The 27419-nt window shown below is 36.7% G+C and overlaps 1 protein-coding gene across 1 annotated transcript in view; it reads right to left on the reverse strand.

The window, feature by feature from the left end:
• LOC104264621 (adhesion G protein-coupled receptor A3-like) overlaps positions 1–27419 on the reverse strand; it is a 285940-nt gene that overhangs the window by 219183 nt on the left and 39338 nt on the right. The window contains exon 2 of the mRNA XM_059821160.1: positions 20888–20959. Coding sequence (XP_059677143.1) covers positions 20888–20959 — 72 coding nt within the window. The remainder of the gene's footprint in view (positions 1–20887; positions 20960–27419) is intronic.

Here is a 27419-nt window from a genome sequence, read left to right on the forward strand (position 1 = left end):
TCAGCAGGATCCACCTGCTGTTTAAGAATGCACTGATTTTTTGCTTAATGATAATTTTTTCTGGTGCAGGTTATACTCCAGTTATACTACAGTCTGTTGCATTACAGAGGTGGAGATCTCTCTTTAAGGGCAGGCATAACGGGGATGTGTCTCACAAGCTGCGTAATGTTGATGTCTCCCATCCTGTTACTTTATTTTTGCTGGAAAGATGAAGAGCTTTCTGCTGCTCTTTTCCTTGTCATTTTCTTCAGTGGTCCAAATGACCCATTTGACTTCTCAGGAGTTCCTTTAATCTTTATCTTTGCCAAAAAGCTATCAGCACCTGGTAAAAAGCATTGCCTTTAGACAGAAGACAGGCAGGCATCAGCAAACCCTCAGCAAATTACCCAAGCTTGTACCACAGACTGAGGGAGGACTGAGTTACATGTCATTAGACCTCTGGCACAGTTTTGCCAAGGAAAAGTTTTGCAATGAAGGAAATAACTGTGTAAGGATTGCCCTGCAGAAGGATTACAGTTTTTAACTTGATTTTTCCCCCCAGGACACTCCTAAACCATTTTTTCCAATGCAACACGGACCATCCACTCATTGACCAGATCCCCCCTTCAGTGCCCTGCAAAGCATATCAGAAGTGTATTATTTTTAAGCAATGCGAATTACTTCCTCCTCTTCCTCTGCTGTGCGGCCCTGCGGTATTTGCCGCTCATTCTAGGGATGAGGAACGCAAAACAAACGTCTAAACGCAGGTTTCCAGCAGTGCCCTAGGCCAGCCCTAGCCAGCCCGCTCAAGTAACATGCCTGTGGTTTAAGCAGATGCAAAGCAATAAATTTTTCTCCTTTTTCAGCAGCTCTTTGGTACCCTCCCTTCTTACTGGGTTGGTATCAGCATCCCATCGCTCAGTCACAGGCATCCTGTATTTACATCTTCCCAAGCTATCTCCACTGTGGTACCATCCTAAATTTTCCAACCCTGCTCTTTCCATGTGGATCTTTATTTAATCTCATACTCCATTTCTCCTGCTCCTATTTTTATCTTCTCTTTTACACTTCCCACTAATATTTTTAAAAGCAGAGGCCTTAGTCAGAGTGCTTTAAGTCTTAATAACAGTATTACCATCTATGAAGATCACCTTCATCTCCAGTTCAGTTGAGCACGCATGGTTCCCTGATACTGGTTAATGTGCTATTTGGCTTAGTGCTGTGACACTTCAGCGCAGATGAGAATCTCAAAAGGTATTGCTCTGTGCTACATCCAGGACATGTGAATCCCTGATAAAACAGGCAGCCTTCTTATACACTCACCTCCGATTCTGTCCAGCTTCATTTTATAATAAATTCAATGCTAGTGTCCCTATATTAGTAAAATAGTGTTCTCTGTTTGACTTTCATTCCCCAGAATTATTTGGCAAGAAAAGTCTCTATATCCCAAGATAATTATCTCACTATTGGCTTCAGGAAGACAGAATATTTTTGTAGCGAATGACCACATCTGTACCATGTCAGGCTTAGTTAGAGATTAATAATGGGTACTACTATTCTGCCTACAAATTTTCATGCTCACAGTATCTAACAGCTACATTAAGAGTGACAGATTAGACCATATACTTGCAATAAATGTCAGTCACAAAAGCATGCAACTTAGCTGGTAGCAGCTACAAAGTTCTGGCAAGACAGGCAAAATGTAAATTTGATCAACGTAAGTTTGTTCAATTATACTGCTCGAACTTCAACTCAGTATAAGCTTACTTTGTTATATATATATTCTTGTAATTATAGCTTGTTTAATTATTAAGTATTCCACAGGATTATATAAAATCTATTCATATGCTTATGCCCACATCTAATGTGGGCAAAGGCAATCAGGTTGACTACTGAAGGATACCATAACAGTAAGAGCAATTCCCATTATGACACCTGGATTTCAGGAAAAAAGAAAAGAGGATATTTGATACTTCTCAGTATCAGGTATTTGATACATCACCATGAGGAAAATTTCCAGGTTTCTTATCATGACATTCTATAGCCTACAGCCATAGCAACCCTTAAAACATTATTTTTTTTAAATCTTTTAACAAGTAAAATCAACATGAAAAGACTGATAAATCTATAGTACAATTGTCATTTTTTTATTATCTTATGTTTAATATTTCTTAATTCATTCTGCTAAGATCGGAAGCACTGCTGTCATCATCTAGTCTGACTTGCTTATAACAAAATAATTATTTTAGCAATTGATTCTTATATTGCTAAGCTTGAACAGGTCATTCAGAACTCTGAAACTGAAGCTTTTTTAATACCACAAGACCAAATTCTGACATATGTCAGTCTTTTATTTTGCTTTTCTTTAGGGTTTTTTTCTCTCGTTTTTATAAATTTTTTTTGTGTCTGATTCACTAGGTTCAAAGGTTTACTACATTTGCAAAATTTACCTTCTTTAAAGTGACAATATAATATTAGCTTTTCAGGTGAGAAATTTCTTTTTTTATTAAATGATTTGTATTGAGTTCATTGCACAAATTCTGATATTTATTTATAAGCACATTAAACCACTGATATTATAGTTCCATCACCATGTACAATGACTTGGTAATCAGACTTCTCATACTCCAGTCCCCAATTCATGAAGCTACAATTTTTTCCATCAATACATTTCATTCACATACATTATTGTTAATTATAGTCCAGAGCCCTGTACGTATCTTTGAACTCCTTTCCCTTGTTTTCTTTATGCACACAAATCCAGCAAGCTACTGCAAGAATGACTTTTACTGGGAATTTCCACAGTGTTTATATATGATACACACATATATATAAAATGTCCCAAGTGAATGTTGTTAGATCATTGATTTCATTGTTTAATATAAAACTTAGCCCAAATGTAACATATATCGTTTAAAAGCTTGCATCTCAGCTAAATGAAAACAGACCATTATTGAACTGTGCAAGACCACATCTGAAACACAGGGAAAAATCTCTGCCAGATTGCAAGTTTGAATATTTCAAATCTGAACATAAAAGTGTTGAGGGAGGAGATGGGAATGGATAAAAATCTCAATTTTGCATAATTTCTTTAAATCTTGGCCAAAACACTTTTCCATTTGTTTTCAGAAAAAGCCCAGCTGCTTTTTAATGAATCTCTGTAAGAAGTTAACCCCTGGCTTAACCTAAAATGAACCAAACAACCACCAAAAGATCTGATGAAATTTTTTGCGCTAGAGATTAAAAATACAGAATTAGAACAAATCTGTACTAAGCCTTCAGAAGATACTTTTGCATAGGGAAAGAGAAAAAAGATCTCAAAATAGAAGTTTTAACCTTTTAAATGTTTCATTGACATTTTGGAAGATTTTTAAAGGAAAGTTTTGTACAAATAATCTCTATAATTTTACATTTACCTAAAGGATGGCAACACTTCTTTTAATGAGAGTATCTATTACATTCTAGGAAAATACCGTATACAATTCTACTGAACAGTTATAAACATAGTGCATAAAACATATTTAGAAGGAGTTCTACGGTACAGTAAATTGGAAAAAACTTTCTCAAAAAAGGAATTTTTTACCCATATTCATCATGCAACAAAGCAAGCCAAACTTACGCCAAAGCAATCCAGAAGTATAGGAAATGTGTAGAAACTAGACTGTTGAGCATTATTCTAAGCAAAAATCATGCAGATCAAATTATTTCTGATGTACTTGTTGCTGATGAAAATTGTGTTATATCAAGAATAGACTGACCTCCAGCATCACTTCAGAGAGAGGTTTGTTTAGGTTAAGATAAAGGATACTTCTTAACTCTGGTAATAGCCAGTTAATTTTGAGAAGACAATCGCTGATTAGCTTTCAAAAAAAATCCTCTAATAAAAGTTATCTGCCAATAATGGACAAAAGAACCTGGAAACAGGAAGCACAAATCATCAAGAGGTGGTGTATGTATGGATATGGATATTTTCCCCACCCGAACTGTAACCTTCCTCCACAAGGTGTGGTAAGCTCTAATCACTTCCATTGCCTCTGTCTCCAAGAGAAGAGGAGGAGGGAGCAAAGAGGGATCAGAGGATAATGACCTACAGCAGTGCCTCATATTGTGTTTCTATCAGCCCCTTCTTGCATTGTTCCCTTAAGTCTTTTCTCTGATGTTTCTAGGAATGAAGCAAATAAGAAGCAAAACAGCCACCTTCAATTTAATTCTATAAAGTCAGGTAGGATAAAACTAAATAGGAACACTTAGGCAAATATAATAGTAATAAAAATAACACTTAGTAATCCCTTGTCTTCAACAATATAATAAAATTAAATAAATATATGATTAGGAAAATGCAAGCAAATAAGCCAGGAAAAAAGCTTACACATTCCCAAACTTAACGTACAGAAAATGCACAGAATAGCTGACATGCAAAAGGAGAAATACCAGTAAAGAACATAAAAATTGCTTTGACTTTTAGCATTCTGGGATGTAGGTAGCTTGCTGGATAACTGGCTGATTGACTGTTCTGCTAACTTTCTGGGTAAGTGGTAGAGCAGGCAGGCTGCCTTCCTTCAGGTTCACCGCTGGCAAATTGGCACTGATAGTATACACACATGCGCAAGCTTTCCCTTTTTATAATTTCCTTGAATCCATGCTCATTCTGTCTCACACAGGAGCTGGAAACTTCCATGGGAAATTAAAGGTAATTGCATTTAGAACAAATATCGCCAAACTGGCAGTATTGTTCTGATCTATCAGTTCCTACTTAACTGACCTAAATTTATCCTAGCAACTGATGTAAAAAGTACGCTCCTGTATAGCTCTAAGTTAGAAATTCATTATGATTTCTGCTGTTCTTAATGTCAGAACATCGACTTATGATCTAGCGGTAATACTAGCAAAATAATATTGCATATAAAAGGATTGTTCTCAAAGTCAAGATGGATACAAGTTGCCCGGCTATACTACTATCTCAATATCGAAAGAAGAAAAGGTACCATTTCTAGTTTTAGTTCAGCCTGTGGATTGAAGTAGGAAAGTCAGCAGCAGCTGCTCTCACAGATTACTCTTTTTACATTAGCCCATTACTGAAGTTCGACAGTGAAATCTGTAAGCGAATATAAAAGGTTCTTTCACTCATTCTGCAAGACTGATAATACCTTGCGTGATCCTGTCTGCTTTTTGCTGGCTCACCACACTTCATGAGGGTTTATTTTTCATATATCCCATGTATCATCTTCCACATGTTGTTGAACTACACAATGACTTAAATAGGTCATCAGAAAAGCTTTGGTTTCAGAAAATTTTCTTCGTTTCATGGAAGCCTGACTGTGGATCACAAACAAGTATACAAGCTGTTTACCTTTCCCAGTTATTTTATAAGTTTTAAGTTCTGTGTAAACCCAGTTAATGAAAACAGTATCCACATCTGCTTTTATATGTGACTAACTTACCAGGAATATTGGGCACTCAGTGGGACTTCATATTGTACCACCAGTGACTTCAATAGTGTACACTAAAGCAACAGATCTACAACCTCTGAAACACGCAACCATTAAAATACATAAAAGCACACAGCTAACGTTCTACAGTTCATTAAGAATGCCAGAGTTGTAGTCCATTGAACCTCAACCTCACCAAGGCACATCAAGTATTTAAAGAAATGAATTTGCTAGGTTTGTTTAGCAAAAGAAAGCGTGGCATACCACATGGTAGCATGTTGCACAAGGCGAAGCAACAGCAGCAACAATGACATGCCTATACCAGCTTTTGCATACATTGGCGTGAGCCCAGAGTCCTGAAGAGTTCATGCTCTGATTGCTGGCATAGGCTCAACTTCATGTGTCCCGTATACATCCTTCATAAATTATGGTTCTATATTCTTTGTAGGTATCAACCAGAGTTTCACTTCTCAGCCTGCACCTACCTTTTTTCCTAAAATGCTTGCTAATGAAATGGCTGCTCAGCAGCATGCCAGCTATGTTTTCTGAAGAAACATGGGCTGTTCCTGTGAAAAAGAGTGGAGCATTAGGGAATAGCACCTCCATCACATGGAGCTGTGGAAAGCCACAGGGGCTACTGAGAGACATTAGGAGGGCTGAAGGTATGAAACTTGGCTTCGCTCACTTATGTCAGAATTAAACTAATTCTTTTATTGAGGAATTTTGACACAAAAAAGTTTTACTAGATTTGTGGGGGAAATGAGCCAAAAGTAAGTAAGAATATAGGACTTCATGCATACTTATGGAACTGTTTAAATGATTATACAGGTATAGAATACTACACATAAAAACAAAGTACTTGCCTTGGTAGGTTATTTCAACACAAGAAAAATAAGCAGATAGAATGATGTGAGAACATAAATACAATGACAAAGGACAGAAGTTTTGGGGTTTTTTTTAATGATGCTATAGGAATCACATGCCTAGGAAATGAATATTTCACATAAAAACAGAACTTTTGGGAATTTTCAAAGTGGAGAGACCTGAATGAGAAAACAAAACTTTAGGAAATGTATCCGTTAGCACAGCAACTCAATGCAGGGGTAAGATGATCAGAAATTTCCTTATGAATGAAAGAAGAAAGTCTGCATAAAGACCATTTCCAACATGTCCTATTGCTAACCCCTTCCAAACAGTTAGGTGCCTTCCAATATTCTACATGCATCCTCCACCCCTCTGCAAATATTTATGATTTTATGATACCATTTTTCTACTTTTGTTAAATGTTTTTCCTTTCATTGTCACCGCTTAACATAAATTAGGACAAGGCAAGTAGAAAAGTAGGAAATCGCTGAATGAAGGAGAAATTATGTCAGAGCTATTAGTTAAGATTAATTTTCTCCTCTTACAGTAAGACAGAATCTGAATACATGAGTGGATAGGTATATGAAACCAGGGAGCAGCTGCTGTGCAATAACATAGTCAATAGGAAAAAATAAGTGAAATGTCTTGTTTTGCTTCTGAAGAAAAAGCATTTAATTTGATTTACACAAATGAACTACAAAGCAATGATCACAGACCACTACTCATACATCTGAATGCAAGGAAATAGGGAGAGAAGGCCTGTAACAAAAGGTCTGTATTTTACCCTCTATCTATGTGCAGATGACAGTTCAAATAAAATTTAAAAAAAAGGCGATCAATTTACTGAATTCTCAGTTCTAGAGAAAGCAAAAAGAAAAGAACCTCCCCCACCCATCCAGTAATGTCAGCACTCAACCTGAAAATAAGGACAACAGAAATAAAAATAGGAAGAAAAGTAGGAATCAATTCAATGCCATCAGCAAGAAGCTTTAAAGTTTCACTGGGCTTCTCTAAGTGACAATTTGGCCAGCACAGGCTGGTTACACAAGACCAGAGAAAGCAGCTTTATACAAAATTCCTAAGCCCTAAAATCCCAGTGAAGTTCCCAAGGATATTTATTGCATGTAGATGCTCCAGAGCGGTCCTCCTTGTATTCAACTCTATGAGAGTTTTACAACATGAACATCACATCTGAATGTTAAACTAAGCTGAAATTGTACTTGTCTGAGTATTCAACAAACTGCATTCAAATCCATTTTTTAGACTATAAAAAAGAGTACCTTGTCGTTACATACAAAATAAGTCTTTGCAGATAATAATCTTGCTTTTAGACACATTTCAGGCTTTGTGCCCATAAATATTTTTTTTAAGGATGTATACATTTCATGGTTATTTTCATGATGTCACTAAGAGATTATCATATTTTTGGCTTGCTTAGACAAGGAAAGTGAGTATTACACCATTGTTTATAAATGGTGAACCCTACAACGAGAAAGGGTTTAGTTTAACTTAAAGGATAACAGTACTGTAAAATCATATGGATAAAAATAGGCTATGACTACATTTAGGCCACAGATTAGTAGAAGTAGAAATTTAAAAAAGTTTAGCTATTACAGAAAGAAATATTTGGAGCAGCCTTCAAATTGTTTGTTCAAAATGCAGCTTGAAACTGTTACGGAAGGGGTTTTATGCCTGGACAGGGCATAGAGTTAGAAGTTGCAGCTTATGACATGAGTGTTTGCATATCCAGAGTTGAATCCTCTCTGGGCATCTGCAAGAACCAGCAACATTTTTTTATTTCTCGCTTTATGCAGAACACGGCTTCAGGAGCTTCCCCCGCTCCTCCCTTTTCACTAAAAAAGGCTAAGAGAGGGAATGTTGGATAGTTCACGCTGGCAACCTGAACTGGTCCAGTACTGAAAAAATTTCAGGTGTCTGTGTTGGTATACCTTGCTGGCACACTCGCAGTTAAAGTAACTGTCAGATTTGGACTGATGAGGATTTATTGGTTACGGTGGCAAAGACACATAAAAAGAAAACTTAAAAAAAACCCTGTGACACATAACAACTTCTTCTCCTCTGACACGTTATAATTTTTAGGGACATTATTTTGAACTGAAGTTTCAGTGTTCTTAATGGAGTGCTGGAAAGCAATTAATGGAGTGGCTAGTTTATGGTGTATATGATGAGAGGGAGAGCTGAACAAATTTTCTTTTTATCCCTGGAAACTCAGCCTGGCTGCAACCCATCCTGGTCTTACATTCCTAAATATTTTTGTAAGTTCACATAACTCTGTACAGTAGGAAAGCTTAATACAGTACTCAAAGTTCACTCAAATGGGAGAATTGTCCCTTGTGAGGCACTTGCACTTCTCAGGAATACCTAAAAGCAATTAATGGTACAAAGGGGAAAAAAGCTATCAAATTCTCAACTTAGCTGCTGACACAGTACCAAAAACACTGGGTTTGTTCTGAACACAATGTACTTTAAACTCTCATTTCAGCTGAGAAGCATGTCTTTAAGGTCTTTAAAAAAGTATTAACTTACTTTGCCTTAAGAAACAAATTTGAATATTGAACATAAAAAAAATGGAAAGAACACTTGGTGAAAATAACAAATGCACCATGTGTCTGAGGAACGTACATTAGCTGTAAAAGTTTCTTTCATTGGCCATTAATTATAGCACCATAGGAAAAGTCTTACAGTTATGGTTGAGAGGGTATGCTTTTTAATATTTTTTTTTTCAGGTACCTACAACTACAATATTTTTTTCCTGATTTAGCACTTTCATATTTTTTCATAGACAGAAATTAATTGATTTTAAGAGTTTCAAGCTGCCCCTTTGGCAGTTTTCTGGGTTATAAAGGCATGATAAAAACATTTTATTTATGCTTCAACAAGTTTCTTGCATTATGCTAACTCAAGTGGCTTATTTTTAACTCAAACTGCTTATTTCTACAAGATGAAGCTCACTATCATTGCATAGAACAATTTTATTTTATTCTTTCAAGTTCACAAGCAAATAAAAATATACATTTTTATTCCAGCACAATGTTTCTCTCTGTATTCTCCTCAGCAAAACACTTTCTAAAGTAGAGCATAGAGGAATTTTGTAATTCTTTTTATCACAGAATATGTGCATAGCTCAGACTATACAAACATCCTCTATAGCTCTCCCAGTCACTTTCCATTTCAAGAACGAGGTAATTTGTGTTAACACAAGACAGCTTATCATGTGCTAAGTCTGAATGCAATTTTCTCGTGAGAACAACCATTTTGTACCTACTTGACACACGCAGCACTATACTACACCCAACTAATCAATTCTGTCTATATTAAGAAGTGTGGAGAAAAACTGCCCACAGCTGTTATATTACATCAGCATTCCTAACTACTTCAGACAACTCATTTTGGGGATTTGGTTTTTTTAAACTGAATTGGCATAAAACATAGCCCTCCTTTCTATTTCTTTTCAAGTACATTCTACTTTTTTTTATTTTGCCTTCTCAGAGATTATTGGTGAAGGACAAGTGTCAGAGAACAAGCTATGCTTTCTACAGGCATCCCCAGAAGTTTTGAGGGCAACAAGCTCCCAGGGTCATTGGGTACCCTTGGAAGATTCATGGACTAGCAGGATATGAATGAGTAATAACATGTTTTCATCAGAGACCTCCCAGGCTAGTCTATAGACAGGAACTTTTGGAAGAGAATAACTTATATATATATATAGCTTTTTTTTTTTTTTTAAAGTAACCAAATGAGAAATGTCTGTCAATTGATATCAAGTCAGAGAGAGAAAGACAAAAAAAGGTATCAGTAGGACCTAGAAAACTCTCTGGGAGGGAAGGATGGAGTTTGGAGCTTTTCTTCTGATACTGACTGACTTTTACCTGAGCACACCATGATGTTGAGGAGATGTTCCTATTCAGAACTTGAGGTGTCTCACATTTTATGTCCAGATACTACCAGATGAGGCATCAAACTTTGGTCTTCTTAACTGTAAACATGCTAAAGACCACATTGCATATGAATACAAGAAATATTATAATATTTTTTGGAGTTTGAAAACATTCTTCCATCAATAGCCTACAGCTGAGGGATCAAAACCACAAAATACTGAACACAAGGACTCTGCTGTCAACTTACCTCACAGCTTACTTCACAAGATTAGCTCAGTTATTGATCAACTGACACTAATTTTTATCAGCTTGGTTTCCCAGCATGCTGCACTGTGACTTCATACAAACTGTCCTTGAATCACATTTCTGTCTTTCCTACTTCTTCAGCCAGTCTGCCATTTCTTTATAGAAAACATATACAGCTTGCATTAGTCCTAAATGGTATAGTTCAGCTTTATCATTCTAAAATATTCTATTTTGTAAATACAGAAGAGTTGAAATGAAATACTGACGTCTATGACAAAGATGTTCCTGAAGCTATTGTGTCCCCCAAAACGTTTTCATTTTGTCATGCTAGCACTTCCAACAGAAATCTGTTTTGTCGGGGGAAAAATGCAAATAGTTACACTCAAAAGTATAGCAATGCAACCTGGCAAACCACTGATGTCTTAAATATTGTTACCATACTGCATACATACCAGCAGTTGCCAACTTCGTGCCTAAGCTGAAACCATAGTTCCATGCCAGAACTGGAGGAATGCAATCCCAGCAGCACATTCAGAACGGCATAAACGCCCCTCATGCCAATGAGCAGCGCCTGTGAGGGAATGCAGCACTGGCAAGTCTTAGGTCTCATTATGAAGCATAAAATTAAGAGCAAAGACATGGCCTGGTAGCCCACGTTGTTTCTATCAGAGGGGGAAAAATACCACAAGAACCAGAGAAAAAAATGTGGCAGTTCAGGAGACAAATGAAAAACAGGCTTAAGGTAGAAAGAAAAAATGGGAAACACACTTGGTTCTGGACCCTTGCACTAGAACCATGGGACTGAGTTTACTAACATATTTTTCAGAGTTAATTACTGGTATTTTTAAACAGCATTGTAATATCCAAAAGGAAACATCCTCTCTTTTTAGGATTACTGGGTTTTTTCCGCATTATGGTGTAGCAGCTCTACACAAGCAGATATACAGGTTATTTTCCTGTTGTCTCGTCCTCTAAAATATAATGTATGTGATGTCTAATAGTCTGTGTTGTGACTTTGTACTGGAAAATAACAAATGACTAGAGGAAAAAAATACATTATCTTTCTGTCAGATTATATTACAAGTACCTTGATAGTTACTTCATGCTTGTAAGACTTACAGTACGTATGTCTATTAGAGAGACGGTGATGTAATTCTCATTTTAACTTCTAACTCTCGTGTTTCTGATAGTCATACTAAGAATAACAATAGTTTTATAATTCCTGATATAATGCTAAATCTCTCTTTGATACTGCACACTAGGACATAATAGTTTCTGGAGTTTTGAGAGTTTGGGGAGGCTTGTTGTTTGCGTGTTGGGTTTTTTTTGGGGGGTGTTCAAAAAATGCATGTACTCAGCTTTTGCATTACTAAATGAGTAACTTATTGTTAGTCATAGGATGTAATGAAGAGATCCATAAAGGACCACAGAATTAAAATGAAAAGGTGATTTTTAATTAAGTTTGCCCAGTTTGACTTGTGACATTGATCCTGCCTCTCTTTCTCCTTCTCTGGTTTCTCAAAATTTCTATGCAACAATTGCAAATTAGATAACTTCCTTCTGTGCAATTCATTAAAATACTGCCTGCAGCCAAATAATATTTACTTTGAAACATATTTCACCCTGTACTCCTTTACTTCTACATGAGGACCAACAGTGGTTTTTCCAAGTCCAGTTTTCTGTTTCATGATGTTTTCAAAGGATCCTTCAGGTCTGCTGTTGCCCCTTGCTGCTCATGTAACTAGGTAGGTATTTTCATCAAGCTACAGTAGTCAGGGCATCCATGGATCTGTCTCTTTTTGTACTTACAACACTGAACCCAGAAAATACACATGCGTATTGCGTATATTCATTGTGATGATGGTACTAGGCGAAGAGGAGTATCAGTTCTGCAAACTCAAGTTCCTAGTGCTGGGTCAGGATTTGGTTCATTACATTAACTCTTGCTCTAGCATATTTCTAATTTAATATTGTTCACAGAAAAAAAAAAATACATTCAATAGGACAGCTACAGCTGCCTTCCATCCATTAAAAAAAAAAGAAAATAAAAATATAAATTTTTACAAGTAGACCTATTTGCTAGCAGGATTCTATCAATTTTTAATGACAGTATGTTAATACAAGTGTTTTATACATGGACCCATCTTACTTGTAGTTCTCCTTGTGATACTTGATTACACCAGATTATACTACTATAGACCTAATTTATGTCTTTGTCTAAAACTGAGCCTAAAAAGCCTATCGAAACAACAACAAAAGGATGACCTCTGCCACATCCCCTGCAGCCCTGCTAGCATTTGTCACAGTCCTCTCAGGTATAGAGATGTGCCAGCTGCCTTGGTCTTGTCACTAAGACAGCCTGGTCACCAAAGATGACAGGTTGAGAGTCGTCTCCATCCCCGTCTAACACCCATGCACACCCTGTGCTATTCAGCCCACACCATCCTCGAATTGGCTCCATGGGATTTAGTGAGAGTCACTTCAGTTGTTGTAGTCAAAGCTAAATATTTTTCTGATACAGGACAATTTTCTGCTACTAAACCTGCCTTTTCACTGCTTACAAAAAAGTGAGGTTTATATTTACTTCTAAACTTAGCTAACAATTAAATTTTTGTGACGCATGGAGCTGCGCAAAATACACCAGCAGAGCATCAGTATCCTCTACCTGCGCTCATGTAATTGTGTCCATTAAGACTGCTTCCCAGTCAGGCTAGAAGGAATGCATCAAAAATAAATAAATGACTCAATCTATATAAGGTAGAAATGTAAAATAATTGGCATTTACATAATCATCATTGTACTTTTTCTCTCAAGATGCATTGAGATCCTCCAGTATTACTAGATTTGGAGATATTAGGTAAGCAATACTATTTCACAGATGAAAAACACAGAGAGGTAGAGAGAGATCAAGTGACGTGACAAAACTTGAGTGAAAATTTATGGCAAAATTTAAAAGAAAATGGTTCCTGATTTCCAATCATTTGCCTCAAATAAATAATTCTTTCATAAGAATTTCTTCTTTCAAAAGACTCTTGTTTAACATCAGTACATAAGTATTATATTACCTGACTGTTATGCATTTGCTACAGCATGCATAAAATTCCCTATTTACACAAATACCTTTATGACTAAGAAGAATTAATTACCTTTAAGTAAAAGATGTAGTAGCTAAAAAGCTGTATTTTTAACTGAATGCAATGCCTAAAAAGTAGCATCTTCCAGGATCGGATGATGAGAAAAGGAATCTGTCAATAAATAAATACTGTTGAGCAATGAAGTTGTCCAACTTAAACAGTCAAATGGAAATTTATCCACTACTAATAAAATATTTTTAGCTAAGTAAGGTGATTGGGGAAACTTCTCATTATACCAATACATTTTATTTGCAATAAATAAATAAGTAAATAAATTTGTGGTTTTGCATGATTTACAGGATATAATTCAAATGTTTTAAATGCTAATGAGGAATCCATTCACTTCAAAGTGAGGAACTGAAGATAATATAGTGCTACAAGGATCATTTTTGTATCTCCTTTCAGTCTGATATCAGACTCATACCAATCTCACCAATCCATGCCATTAAAATTGGAAGATATTAAAATGATTTTATAGAAAATGGATTTTATGGAACTAAATTGATTTTACGGAAAAAATACTTTTTTCTGACATGCATTTAATTATTTAGCAATAATTCCCTTAAATATTACAAACTTCATTGACAGATACATGAAGTTAGATATTTAAAGAACACATTCATTTAAGTGGACGTCTCTATATTCTGTCTGTATCAGAATAAATGTGACAATAGCGTTATTGAGTAACGTGACCAAAATTTTCATAATGGCAGAGGACCAAGCACCAAAGGGAGGCAAAATCCCAGAGCATCTGGCCTGTTACTGCCACAAAGGAAGACTGCTGGCGGCGGATGTGGAAGGATTGCCAGGGTGAGTAGGGAATCGGGTCCTAATCCAGGGATATGGTGCAAGCCCAGACAAAAATATCTTTCAGTGGCTGACCATGGCATTCATGATCATTGAAAAAATGACACAGCTAGGCAGCCGTGTGTATTAAGCTCTGAAAAATACAGTCCAATTTACTAGGTTACCACTTTCTTGGTAGAAATTGGTTCTCTCCATGCTTCAGGATGAGCCTTTAAAACCATTCATCTCACAAAAAAGCTATTCTAATTTTAAGTCATAAATAATTATTATCTGGGTAAATATTTTCTTCCCTCTTTATGATCTGTCTGCTGCTTTCCCCTTCCTGTATTTGTAAACAATCTTTATTTCTTGAGTATCTCCAACCCTTCAAACCTGTTATTTGCAATAGAACTGTAGAATAGCTTGGGTTGGAAGAGACCTTTAGAGATCATCTAGTCCAACCCATCCCTGCAATGACCAGGGACATCTTCAACTAGATTAGGTTGCTCAGAGCCCTGTCCAGCCTGACCTTGAATGTTTCCAGGGTTGGAGCATCTACCACCTCTCTGGGCAACCTGTTCCAGTATTTCACCACTCTCATCATAAAAAATTTCTTCCTTATATCTAGTCTGAATCTACTCTCTTTTAGTTTAAAACTGCTACCCCTTGACCTATTGCAATAGGCCCTACTAAAAGGTTTGTCCCCATCTTTCTTATAAGCCCCCTTTAAGTATTGAAAGGCTGCAATAAGGTGTCCTCGGAGCCTTTTCTTCTTCAGGCTGAACAAACCCAACTCTCTCAGCCTTTCCTCGTAGGAGAGGTGTTCCATCCCTCTAATCGTTTTTGTAGCCCTCCTCTGGACTCGCTCCAACAGGTCCATGTCTTTCCTGTGCTGAGGACTCCAGAGCTCAACACAGTACTTCATGTAGGGTCTCACCAGAGCGGAGTAGAGGGTCAGAATCACCTCCCTCAACCTGCTGGCCACACTTCTTTCAATGCAGCCCAAGATATGGCTTTCTGGGCTGCGAGTGCACATTGCCAGCTCATGCCCAGGTTTTCATCCACTAGTACCCCCAAGTCCTCCTCTGCAGGGCTGCTCTCAATGCCTTCATACCCCAGCTTGTACTGATACTGGGACTTGCCCCAACCCAGGTGCAGGACCTTGCACTTGTCCTTGTTGAACCTCATGAGGTTCACATGGGCCCACTTTTTAAGCTTGTCCAGGTCCCTCTGGATGGCCTCCCGTCCCTCAGGCATGCCAACCGCACCACTCAGCTTGGTGTCATCTGCAAACTTGCTGAGGGTGTACTCGATGCCACTGTCTATGTCATTGATGAAGATATTAAACAGATGTCTCTGTTTAGACAATAGATGTCTCTCTGGAAGAACAGTTACCTTAACTTCAGTAATTCATGAATTTTCAGAGCTTCCTTTTTGAACTCAATGTTTATAAATGCCTTAGTACTGAAGATATTGCAGGCAAGCATACTTAACATAACCTCCAGCTATATTAGCTGCTTCTAGAAGTGACAAAGGGAACTATCTTGTTTCACACAAACACTAGCATCATTGTAATTAGAAAGAAAATCTCTTAATCTGACACTGAAAGCAAAAGGGTAACTCAAAGTTCAATGAGCACCAAGAGGAATATGAATTGTTTTCAGTCTAGTTTAGAGTATGTGCACAAAGTACAGATAGTCTCACTCCAGGAGAAAAAAATCATTCCCCATGGCTGTTCTCATCCTTCCTCACCTACTGGAATATGCTCAACCACTTCAAATAGTGATTCAGCATAATGAGTTTTTTTGTAAACAATTACAACAAGCCAACACAATAAGAACTTTAACATGAAAAATGGCTTAGATTTCCCCAGGACTCCTAAACATATTACTAGACAAGGAAAAATAATGGTTGGAGCATTTGTATTTTTGTTCTTCGAGAATATTTAAGGTGAAATTAAACAACAAACTCATTTGTTATCATTATCAACTAGATCTAGATAATTTACTAAATCCATATGGGATTTGAAATACAGGAAAAAGTGGCAAGAAAACTTTAGATGCTTGAAAGGAACTTATACTGATTTTCCTTCTGCCATATTTCTCCAAATAAAAAAAGAAATAGATAAAACCTAATAGTTTCAATCATGCCATGACTACTTACACAACAAACAGCTCTAAGAAACAGATCTTAAAATTGCCCTTTCCCTAAGTAACATCACAACATTTCTCTAAACATGGCTAGGTGGCATTTGGGATGAATTAATGTCATCATCTGAGGTCTCCAAGATTATTAATCTATTTTCTGTTAAAAGTACTTGCATGAAGTTAGGGGCACACTCCTTAGTTGCAAGCTCTTCAGGGGAAAAAAAAAAAAAGAAAAAGGAGTTGTACAATTGGCGTCTGAAATAGTATTAGTTTATAATAACTAGTATTTTTCTTTTTTTAAAACAATCCAAAAAAGAACAAGTAATTCTAAATTTAATTTCTGAAATTTCTAACTTTAAAGATGACATATATTTATGTGTTGAAAATAAAATTGTTTAACAATTTGTTTAAGCATATGTCCCATCCTTCACAGTGTCTAGGAAGAACAACTCTGTTTCTTCATGTCTGTGTGTGTGTGCGCACGCACATTTCAAAAGTATAAGCAGGAAAAGAAATGAAGCGGCCAGTAATTTAAAGAACATAAATTGTATGTTTAAAGAAGCACATCAATATATCAAAATGTAAAACCTTTCTATTTTACTCCTTCATCACTTCAGTTTTGCTAAAGAACATCTAAATACCATTTTTTTATACCAGCTGCTTAACAACATGTTTTTTTTCTATGGTCTAATTTGTTTTCCTTGCCTTTCCTGCCCTTTCATTCCCTCAAGTTAATGTGTTATTACTTCAATTGCACAGCACAATATATAGTTGCAGAACGTCATACTGAAATCTACTGAAAGTAGGTTTTAGGCAATCTTATCTAATAATAGCTGAGGACAACATGTGACTGCATGGTACTGCCACACAGTTGGTAACTTTATGATACAGCAACACTTAATAAAAGTACACACAATCTAAGTGAGACTTGGTCTCAGAGACTTGCTTCAAAAAAGTTTAGTTAGTTTCTTACCTACGCTTCTGATTTTCATCCAAATCAAGAAAGTAGTCAAGGCCAATATAACTGAGCACTGTACAACACCTATGTTTACAGAAAGTTTTTATTTTCACATGGTATTTAAGGAATGATATTCACTTCGTAATGCCTTGTAAGTACTACAAACTAAGCCTAGTGGCACAGAGGTGCATCGTGATCCAGATGCCATAACACATTTGTGAGTCAACCTTTCCAAACCAGCACAAGGCAGTAATTCTTAGTTTCAGAAAACTCAAACTAAGTGCAGAGAGAGTGCCATCTCTACAGATCACTCGTGAGTCACTGTTCACACACACACAAAATACAGTAAAAGCACCTTTTGTGAGATGGTGTTTGTCAAAGCATTTTTACAAACTGCCCAGTAAAAATACTAATATTTCATAAATGTATTTTGATCACTATTACTTATACAGTTTTTTGTTACAGACATTATTAAATGTTTCATTTTTAACATTAATAAAGTATTAGTAAATATAGGATTATCTTCCTATTACTAAAAGGGAAATAACTGTATCCTCAAACATGTTTTTTCCTGGCTGGCTGAATGTATCCCCTGAAAACCTAATACCAAGTTTCCTTTTACAGCAGTAACACATTTTAAGACAATCTGAAATAGAAACCTTGTAATACTCATGCTATGGTTGAAAACAATGCCATTTTCTGAGAAGTCTGCAGAAACAAATACAAAGCAGGTCCAATTATATTTTGAAAAACTTGCATTTCATGAACAATATAAGAGTTCTACAAGGGTCTTAGCTTTAGAGAAATCAATTCTGACTTACTCTTAGAATGGACAGTTAAGGAGCAAACAACTTATGTTTCTCGGTTTGCTTGATTAAAGTTACATAAAATGAGGTGTCATAGTTTGAGATGACTGCTTAGTGAGGTCTCTCACTTGTGTAACACGCTGTTGAGGAATCACCAGAACCTGGGAGGACTGACACTTCTGTAATCCAATTCCTGTTGTGACATGCATTGAAAAACAAAATAATAAGGGCAAAGTTGTCACTAGCTTATTGGAGTAGGGCTTCAAACCATTCTCTGCTCAAAAAGTGGTTTTGAGCACTCCAGGAAAGGAAAGAGCCAGAATATACAAGTCACTCATTTCCACCTGAAATTTTACTTCCCCTCTAAAGTTTTGAAGTTTGACATTGAATGATTTCATTTTCCACATAAGCTAACACTCTTCTAGCTCATGGTCTCATGGTAACCACAAAAGAATCATTTTTTGTTCTGTAGGACCACAAGAAGTGCAAAGACAAATTAAATGAGTAATCCTTAACTCCAGCACACCTGCTTTTCTAAGCACCTGATCTTCTAAACATTATCTTAAAGGAAGCTGGATTTTTCTGCTACTGTACTTCATAAGGTTCTCTACCTCCCCTTTCAGGCAAGGAATAAAAATTCTTTTCAGTCCATTTTGATGAGCCATGAACACCAACAGCAGTTGCTGTCATAATTCTGCATTTTAAGCATCTGAAGCACCGCTCTGAATTTGCTTGTGTGGAAAAGGCAAAGCTGGGGAAACCTCTGCCCAAGGGTTAGGAGCACTCATCCAGATGTAATTCATTCATACCCACTGCTTCCGCCTCTTAGTAGACTATTCCAGCTGTTCTCGCTCCGCCAGTTGAAACTGGGCCTTTGCCGATATTGTTAAGACGTGTATGGGGCCAGAGAACAAGAGAGAGCATCGGAATCTGACGAGAATGCCATCACCTGAATTCTAGTCTTTGCTTCAAGGACCACTTATGGATTTTGAATTAATGTCATGGCCAAATAGCACCATATACAGAGGAGAAGATACTCACTGATTTTTGTCTGGAATGTTGTGGAAAATAAATACAATAAAATTAAGAAGGTTTAGATGGTGATGGTACTTGAGGCTACATACTGTTCTCAATACTGTTTGCAATGTCTCTTCAGGTTGAAGTATTGCTCTAACTAGATAACTAATAAAATTTTACAAAGTACATGCTCAGTATCATTCCCCAATGTAAATTAAACCTAAAAACCAAAAAAACCCCAGAGGAAATGTTTTCCTCTGTTTCTAAACACTAATGCTTCACTTGCAGTACATTAGAATTTAATTCACTAATTTCCTTTGTTGCAATAAATTTGTAATCCTATCCCCTAAATTGTTTTATCTAAAATATTTGTACACTTCTTTATAAACTTCATTATTACACCTAAGATTAAACCAGTTAGTAAATAATACACAACTACTCTTCATTCCATACCACTTAATATTGCCAATATTAAAGAAGTATTTGTTACATCTGTAACTATATGCAGAGAAAATTTAGTGTTCCTTTACATAACTGTTCAGACAGTTTTATCTTAACCCTTCAAGGTGCTTAAGGGATTGCTTCAGACCTTGAAATACACTGTTTATTTTTAAATTGCAGTTAGAATATTCAAATATCTCAGTATCATATACTTTAACCACCTTATTACACAACCATAAACAACATGCACGTCACACACATATTAGTAAAATATTAGCTAAAGTTGATTTTCGTATGTAATTTTTTTTGCATATGGAAACATTCATACAACATAGAATACATTCACACATTCACAAATGTAACAACTACTTTAAATCAACAGCTCTACATAAAGAATGTATTCTTATAAAGCAATATAAAAATAATTCAGCTTAAGCTGCAGGAGATGTTTTAAAATATGCATGATATAATTACTCATTTTAGATGCACTGGCAAAGTAAGTTTCCTATAGATAAAAAAAAATAGCCTTTTAGACTGGCTTGCATGATTATTCTCAAATGAGTGACCTATATATACAGAAAGCAGTGTCATTGCGGTATATCTGTTACTGCTCATTTATTCCATCAAAGTTTCAGAATGTTTTCTTCGTAACTCATTAGTTGCTCCTGAGCAGATCACATGAAAACCTTGCTTCTCTTCCCCCCTCCAAATATTGACTACAAATACACAATCATGGAGCTTTATCAACATCATTGTCCGCTCTAGTGATAAATGTTGTCCAATTTCTTTAGAATATAATTAAAATATGGAATTAAAATTAGAATAGAATTAAAATGGAAGTATTGGAGACCAATGAGTTAAATAACCCAAACTATATGTCAGGTACATTAGTGTTACCATTACATATACCAGTCTTCACTGTGATAGTGTACATAGTGTAGTACAAGTCTTTGACTGGATGTTTATTTTAGTTCCAAATTGATGGCAGTGCTTTCCTGTATTTTCCACGTCCATCCCCATTCACTCATTTTTGTGCTGTTTCTTAACTTGATGACTGCCTAGAAACTCTACTGTGCAGTACAGTTCAGAACATCTCAACTTCATTATCTGATGTTTGTTTTTGTATTTAAAATACAAAGACTTTTTAATTAAAGGTGGAACGAAGCTGATCAGTTACTCACAGTCTCTCCAGGGATCTCAGTCCGAAGAAAGAGCCATTCTTCAACCATAAGATCTTGTTGTTACTCAGAATCCTGCAAGAAGTCAGGAAAGAATCTGGTTAATAGAACATGGTAATTCCACTGAGTAAAAACATGTAATTCTAGTAAATGACTGCTCTGTAAAATACTAATCACAGAATTCTCTGCTTCATTTGCATTTTCCCATCATAGCAGTAAATAAAGATTACCATTCCCTGAAGTGCATACTTTCTTCTTTATTAAATAAAAGCACATTCAAGAAATAAGTCAACAAAGGAATTCTGTCTTCAACTTGAAAATTTTAACACTGATAAATGCCCACACTTCACTAGTAGATTGTAAATTACCACTGGCAAAGGTACTTGTTGGTCTACCCAGTCAGCAAAAAGGCAGATGAAGCAAGGGATATGTTAAAAACTGTTCCACTAGATTAGACGACAATACAGTCACTTTGCAGTGGCTGCTCTAGCAGGGATGTACAACGAATGATGTCATCAATGGCTGATAAACACAGAGAAAGTATTTAATTTTCTATAGGTGAGACAAACAAAACCCCACCCCTTTACCACAAAAACAGACTAGTCCAAAAATCTTTTCCTGTTGCAACATCTGCATAGTAGAAATTCAGTAATTAAGCTATGCCTGGCCCATCAAGTACCACCACCATCATGTACACATGCAAGCTGGCCCTGCATGCAAGCTATTGAAAAAGTTGTCTATTCTTGCTCTACTTGTTAAACTACTGTTGATGTCACAAGTGGCTCTTTCTAGTTTAGTGATTTTTCATCGCTATATTTTCCCAGCTATTTCAGAAGCAATACAGTATGAACACGCATTCATTCTGCTTAAAAACCTTACAATACACAAAAGAAATGCAATTTGGTTTAGAAGCTCAAGAAATCTTTTTTTAAAACAGATCTAATGATTATGCAACACGCAGAAGAAACGTTTGTCTCTGAAAAAAATCTAATTCCAACTGCTTGAGCAATGAGTCTTTTAATGTAACATTTACAATAAGTTATACTTCTCTAGTGCACAAAATTCCATTTCAAAATAAGAGACATAACTTGCAATAAAGATAGAAATAAAACAAAACCAATTTTCTAAAGAAATTTCATGCTCTTAACCAGCAAACTTGAGACTTCATGAATCAACTTTTTACTTTTGTAAAGTTTTAGAACAATGTTACACAAGGCTATCTTAACTTGCCTCGCCTTTAGCATTTCCCAATGCATATGAACAGTAAGTGCTTTGCCCCAGCATACACCTATAACAAAATCTCAAGTCCAGATGCAAAAGATGACACATAACACTGACCCATAGTGAAACAGAAAATAATTACTCATGTAGGAAATTTAAAACACTGTAATGTTAGTAAGATTTTGAGATTTTTGCAGTTTATTTCTAAAATTCATCAGTAAACATGTGTAAATGTATTTTGATGAGATTTGATGGCCCACTGTCAGAGAACATGGACAACAGAGCAGCTCAGATCTGACCTGTATGTCATTATACTATGTTGTTACTGAATACACTTGTGCAGCAACATTACTCCTCTCCCAGAACCAGTTAGTTTAACCCACAAGTAGCAATTTGGGATCAATCATGAACACTTAAATGCAGGCATCTGAAAGCACACAGAAGCCTATGTTTACGACAAAAACTTAGTATGCTCCAATATATGCACAGTCTACTGCCATCAACTAAGAAACTTGACATCTCACAAGATCTTCCTTCTCCTTCTCAGATTAAAAATCATGTGTATGACATTAAATATTTCTCTAATCTACCAACTTTTCACTACCATCTTAGCAATATATTTCAGCAGTGACATGATGAAAGACCGCTAACTGTTTCAATTTGTCTTATTTGTCAGATTTTCTGAACTTTTTAGGTGCCCATATAGTGACTAAATCGGAAAATTGTTTTAAAGTTCTGAATATCTAAACTAGAAAATGTAAATACATGAAATGTTCTATTATTTTATTCTGTTCTTTTATTCACCTTCTGTTCTGAGGCTGTACAGAACTTGTGTCAGTCAAGAAAAAATGAAGTCCCAAAATTAAAATTGACTGGGCTTGGAAAGATTAACATCATAAATTCCACTTCATACTGGGTCATTTGGCTATATGCTGTGTTACAGAGACCATCTTTGAGGTCTATTACAATGACATTAGATATAAATATTATATTTGGACTGTTCTGCATAGCCTGATTTGCAAAGATACATGTACTTCAGAACTCTCATCTCACTTAGATACAAGTGAAGTATTAGTTCTACATTAGTTCTGTCTTTGAAAAATTTTCATGGTGCCAATTTGTTTTTCCAGCCTTCTATTCATTCTGCCCAGAAAAAGAGGGCAGTCTGAACTTTGCTGGCAACTCCGTGAAAATACAGCAAAAGTCAGCAGTACATGGGTCTTCTACTCTCTACCTCTGGGTCACCTTCTGTATGGCCCTAAGCGTGTAGACTGAAACCAGTATCACTGATCCACATAAAACAAACTCCTAGAAATTAAAGAGAACTATCTAACTAATAATAAATCACAAAATTAAACAGAACATTTGATTCATAAATGGAACACTCAGTAAACACAGCTCATGTTCTGCAATACTGCTATCTCATTTAGTCATTTGCTTTTATTTTTCTGAAAGATAGACTGAGTCTTGAAAAATATAACACACACCACAAAATTAAAAAAAAATAAAAATCCTAGAACTTAACTATGTAAATTTGAGTTTCTAAATGAAACCTTTCAAATCTTTATACCAGACTTTCACAGAGACTTTCACACAGAGATCAGGTTTCAGAAATTAAGTTTCCTTCAGGGCCTTCTCTTCTCTACTGTGCCAACTAAAATTCAGGTTTTATAAACAAAGTAATATGGGTATTATTGTTAAAACACGATTCTTCTTCAGTTCAGAATCACAGCTTTAGAGAATCCTAGCATTCCAATAAGGTACAGGAAAAAAAAAATAATTCTTCTCTAACTATTAATACAAGTTATCTGCATTTCATTCAGCTGGTTGGTACACTACATGCAAAGAATCCACCTGTTTTTAATCAGCTTTAGTGATGTCCAAGAACTTGCAATGGGCTGTTATCAAGAAGGATTTGGTTTGTACTGAAGACCAATTCTGTGAATACAATGAACAACTTCACTGGCAAACTTAAATTACATTATTTTCCATACAGTAATGAGTCACTTGTTAAACTTTTGATGCAATTCATAAAATTCTTCCCTTCTAAGGACATTTGCTGTGGGAATGAGGCTAGAAGGGAGGAAAGTTTTGGTTACAATGTTCAATATACTAACTCAGAAATTAGGCTTAACTACACATGATGAAAAAAATCTTTTCAAGTAATCAATGCCTGGTCAAATTGTGACTTTTAATCTTGCTGCTGAATAATTTTCTATATTACTTCTTCAGAAAAGTAACAGAATAGATATGAAATATATGAAGTATGGCTGAAATAGCTAGGCGTCTCTTTTCCCTTGAATACAAACACGCGCTTACAGGGAGATGTTTTTAATTAGAGACCTGCAGAAATTTTGCAGGAAAACAGAGACAAAGGATCATAAAATTATTTAACTTGCAAAAGACCTTTAAGATCATCAAGTCCAATCGTTAACCTAACACTGCCAAGTCCTCCACTAAACCAGGTCTCTAAGAACGTCATCCATACATCTTTTAAACACTTCCAGGGATGGTGACTCCACCACCTCCCTGGGCAGCCTGTTCTAGTGTCTGACAACCCTTTCAGTGAAGAAATTTTTCCTAATATCCAATCTAAAACTCTCCTGGTGCAACTTGAGGCCTTTTTCTCTTGTCCTGTCACTTGTCATTTGGGAGAAGAGGCCAATACCCACCTCCCCACAACCTCCTTTCAGGTAACTGTAGAGAGCAATAAGGTCTCCCCTCAGCCTCCTCTCCTCCAGGCTGAACAACCCCAGTTCCCTCAGCCGCTCCTCATAAGACTTGCCCTCCAGACCCCTCACCAGCCTCGTCGCCCTTCTCTGGACATGCTCCAGCACTTCAATGTCCTTCTCGTAGTGAGGGGCCCAAAACTGAACACATGGCCTTATTGAACCTCATACAATTGGCCTCAGCCCATCGATCCAGCCTGCCCAGATCCCTCTGCAGAGCCTTCCTACCCTCGAGCAGATCAACACTCCCACCCAACTTGGTGTCGTCTGCAAACTTGCTGAGGGTGCACTCCATCCCCTCGTCCAGATCATTGATAAAGATATTAAACAAGACCGGCCCCAAAACTGAGCCCTGGGGAACACCACTTGTGACTGGCTGCTAACTGGATTTCACTCCATTCACCACAACCCTTTGGGCCCGGCCGTCCAGCCAGTTTTTTACCCAGTGAAGAGTGCACCTGTCCAAGCCGTGAGCAGCCAGTTTCTCCAGGAGAATGCTGTGGGAAATGATGTCAAAGGCTTTACTAAAGCCTTGGTAGACTATATCCACAGCCTTTCCCTCGTCCACTAAGCGGGTCACTTCTTTGTCATAGAAGGAGATCAGATTAGTCAAGCAGGCCCTGCCTTTCATAAACCCATGCTGACTGGGCCTGATCACCTGGTTGTCCTGTACATGCTGCGTAATGGCACTCAAGATGATCTGCTCCATAATCTTTTGTGGTACTGAGGTCAGTCTGACAGGCCTGTAGTTCCCTGGATCCTCCTTCTGGCCCTTCTTGAAGATGGACATCACACTTGCTAACCTCCAGTTCGCTGGTACCTCCCTGGTTAGCCAGGACTGCTGGTAGATGATGGTAAGTGGCTTGGTGAGCACTTCCACCAGCTCCCTCAGTACCCTTGGGTGAGTGAAGAGCATTAAGAGTATCCTTTTCTTGTACTTACAAATGCAAAGGTTTGGTGGATAAATACATGGAAAAAGGTGCTATTCATGAACTTGATTTTGGATAGCTTATAACATAATTATAACTTTCAGATGTAACAGAAACTAAGTCATTATTTTAATAAAAGATTAGATATAGTTTGGATTTTTAAAACAAATCACCACTGTGCACCCACTATGATTAAGTATTTCTCACATTTTATTTATTCACAGCTTTTTCACTTGTCTTTTTTTTTCTGATGTGCTAGTGAATCACAGCGATAAATATTGCTACATATTGCAACTAGGCAGTTGGTTTAAATAATTATCAGTTTCTAGCCATGTGCTAAGAATCTCACATTTTAAATATTTTATTCTGAGAGTAGAAACCCTACAAAAATGAGCTCACTTTATTTCAGTGAAGCTACTTCCCAAAACCAAAATCCACTTAAAGTTTTACTTTTCTTTATTAAAAAAAAAAAAGTTTCCTGGAGAAACCTTCTGGGAAGGTATTTATTTTAAAGTTCAGTTTGCAAACTGTCCTTGTACTATATATATTGATCCAAACCCCAAGTAACTGGAAGTTAAAATGGTGGTACTTTCAGCCCTAGCCCTCACAGGATACATCAAACTAAAATAGTCCTGGGGAGCAATCCACTAGCCAGCACCACTCTGCTGATCAGACACATTATGAACTGTTTGCCCACTTCATTGACCCTTTCATGTCTTCTGTCTCTGCTGCCTCTTCTCCCAAGACACCTTAGGGAAGAGTTTACCCCAGGGAGCATGTTCAGAAGACATTAACTCTACACCTGTTTTGTCCTTCCTGGCCCTGTGAAGCCCTCCAGCACTATTCCTGCAGACTCTGAAGGGTTGTCTTTCAAACATTCTCTCATGACTTACAGCGTCACCTTAAAGTATGTAATCCATACGTGCAGTTTCACAATGCAAATGTACTTCTCTGGTGGGCTGCAACACAGGCTGCATGCTATTTCACTCATCCTGCACTGGAAACAAACCAACCAACAACCTCATATGTATACAAGGACCAAAACCATGCCAAGGAGCATGCTAACAACTGAGAAACATAGCTGGTCAATGAGCCATTGTTTCCACTCTCTCCTGGACTCTTTCTTTAGCAATGTAGACATACCTAAAAGGACAAAGCGTTCTAATGGGCTGCAAGCCACCTCTCTGATTTTCTTTCTGGTTCTTCCATTAAAATTAAACAAGCACAAATCTTTTCACAGTTTGCTTAAATGGATGCTACGAATTTTGCTTTTGTGAAACTATGAAAAACGCAAAAAGATGTAATCCTGTGCAACAAAGTCTCATTCAGGTGTAAAACATGCCCAGTATAAAAGAATCAACTGTAGTATTAAAAAAAAAAATAATCAAATAAAAAGCTCTCAATCATAATGCAAACAAACGTCAACTTCCTACAACCCCTCAAGCAGAGCAAGAGAATCTTTTTACCATGCCTTCAAAGTCAATGGACTTGGGTTCACTCAGCATTAGAGAGGAAACAAATTCCACAGCTCAGTCTTCTTCACTGAGATAGTACTGCATCCCACCCAGTAAAGCCTAAAGTTTGTGAGCTCACACAGCAGAGAAAACACATCTCAAATAACCAAATCCAAGAAAGACAAGACATTTAGATGAAGAC

This window comes from Gavia stellata, chromosome 9 (genome assembly GCF_030936135.1).
Source record: "Gavia stellata isolate bGavSte3 chromosome 9, bGavSte3.hap2, whole genome shotgun sequence".
Taxonomy (NCBI): domain Eukaryota; kingdom Metazoa; phylum Chordata; class Aves; order Gaviiformes; family Gaviidae; genus Gavia; species Gavia stellata.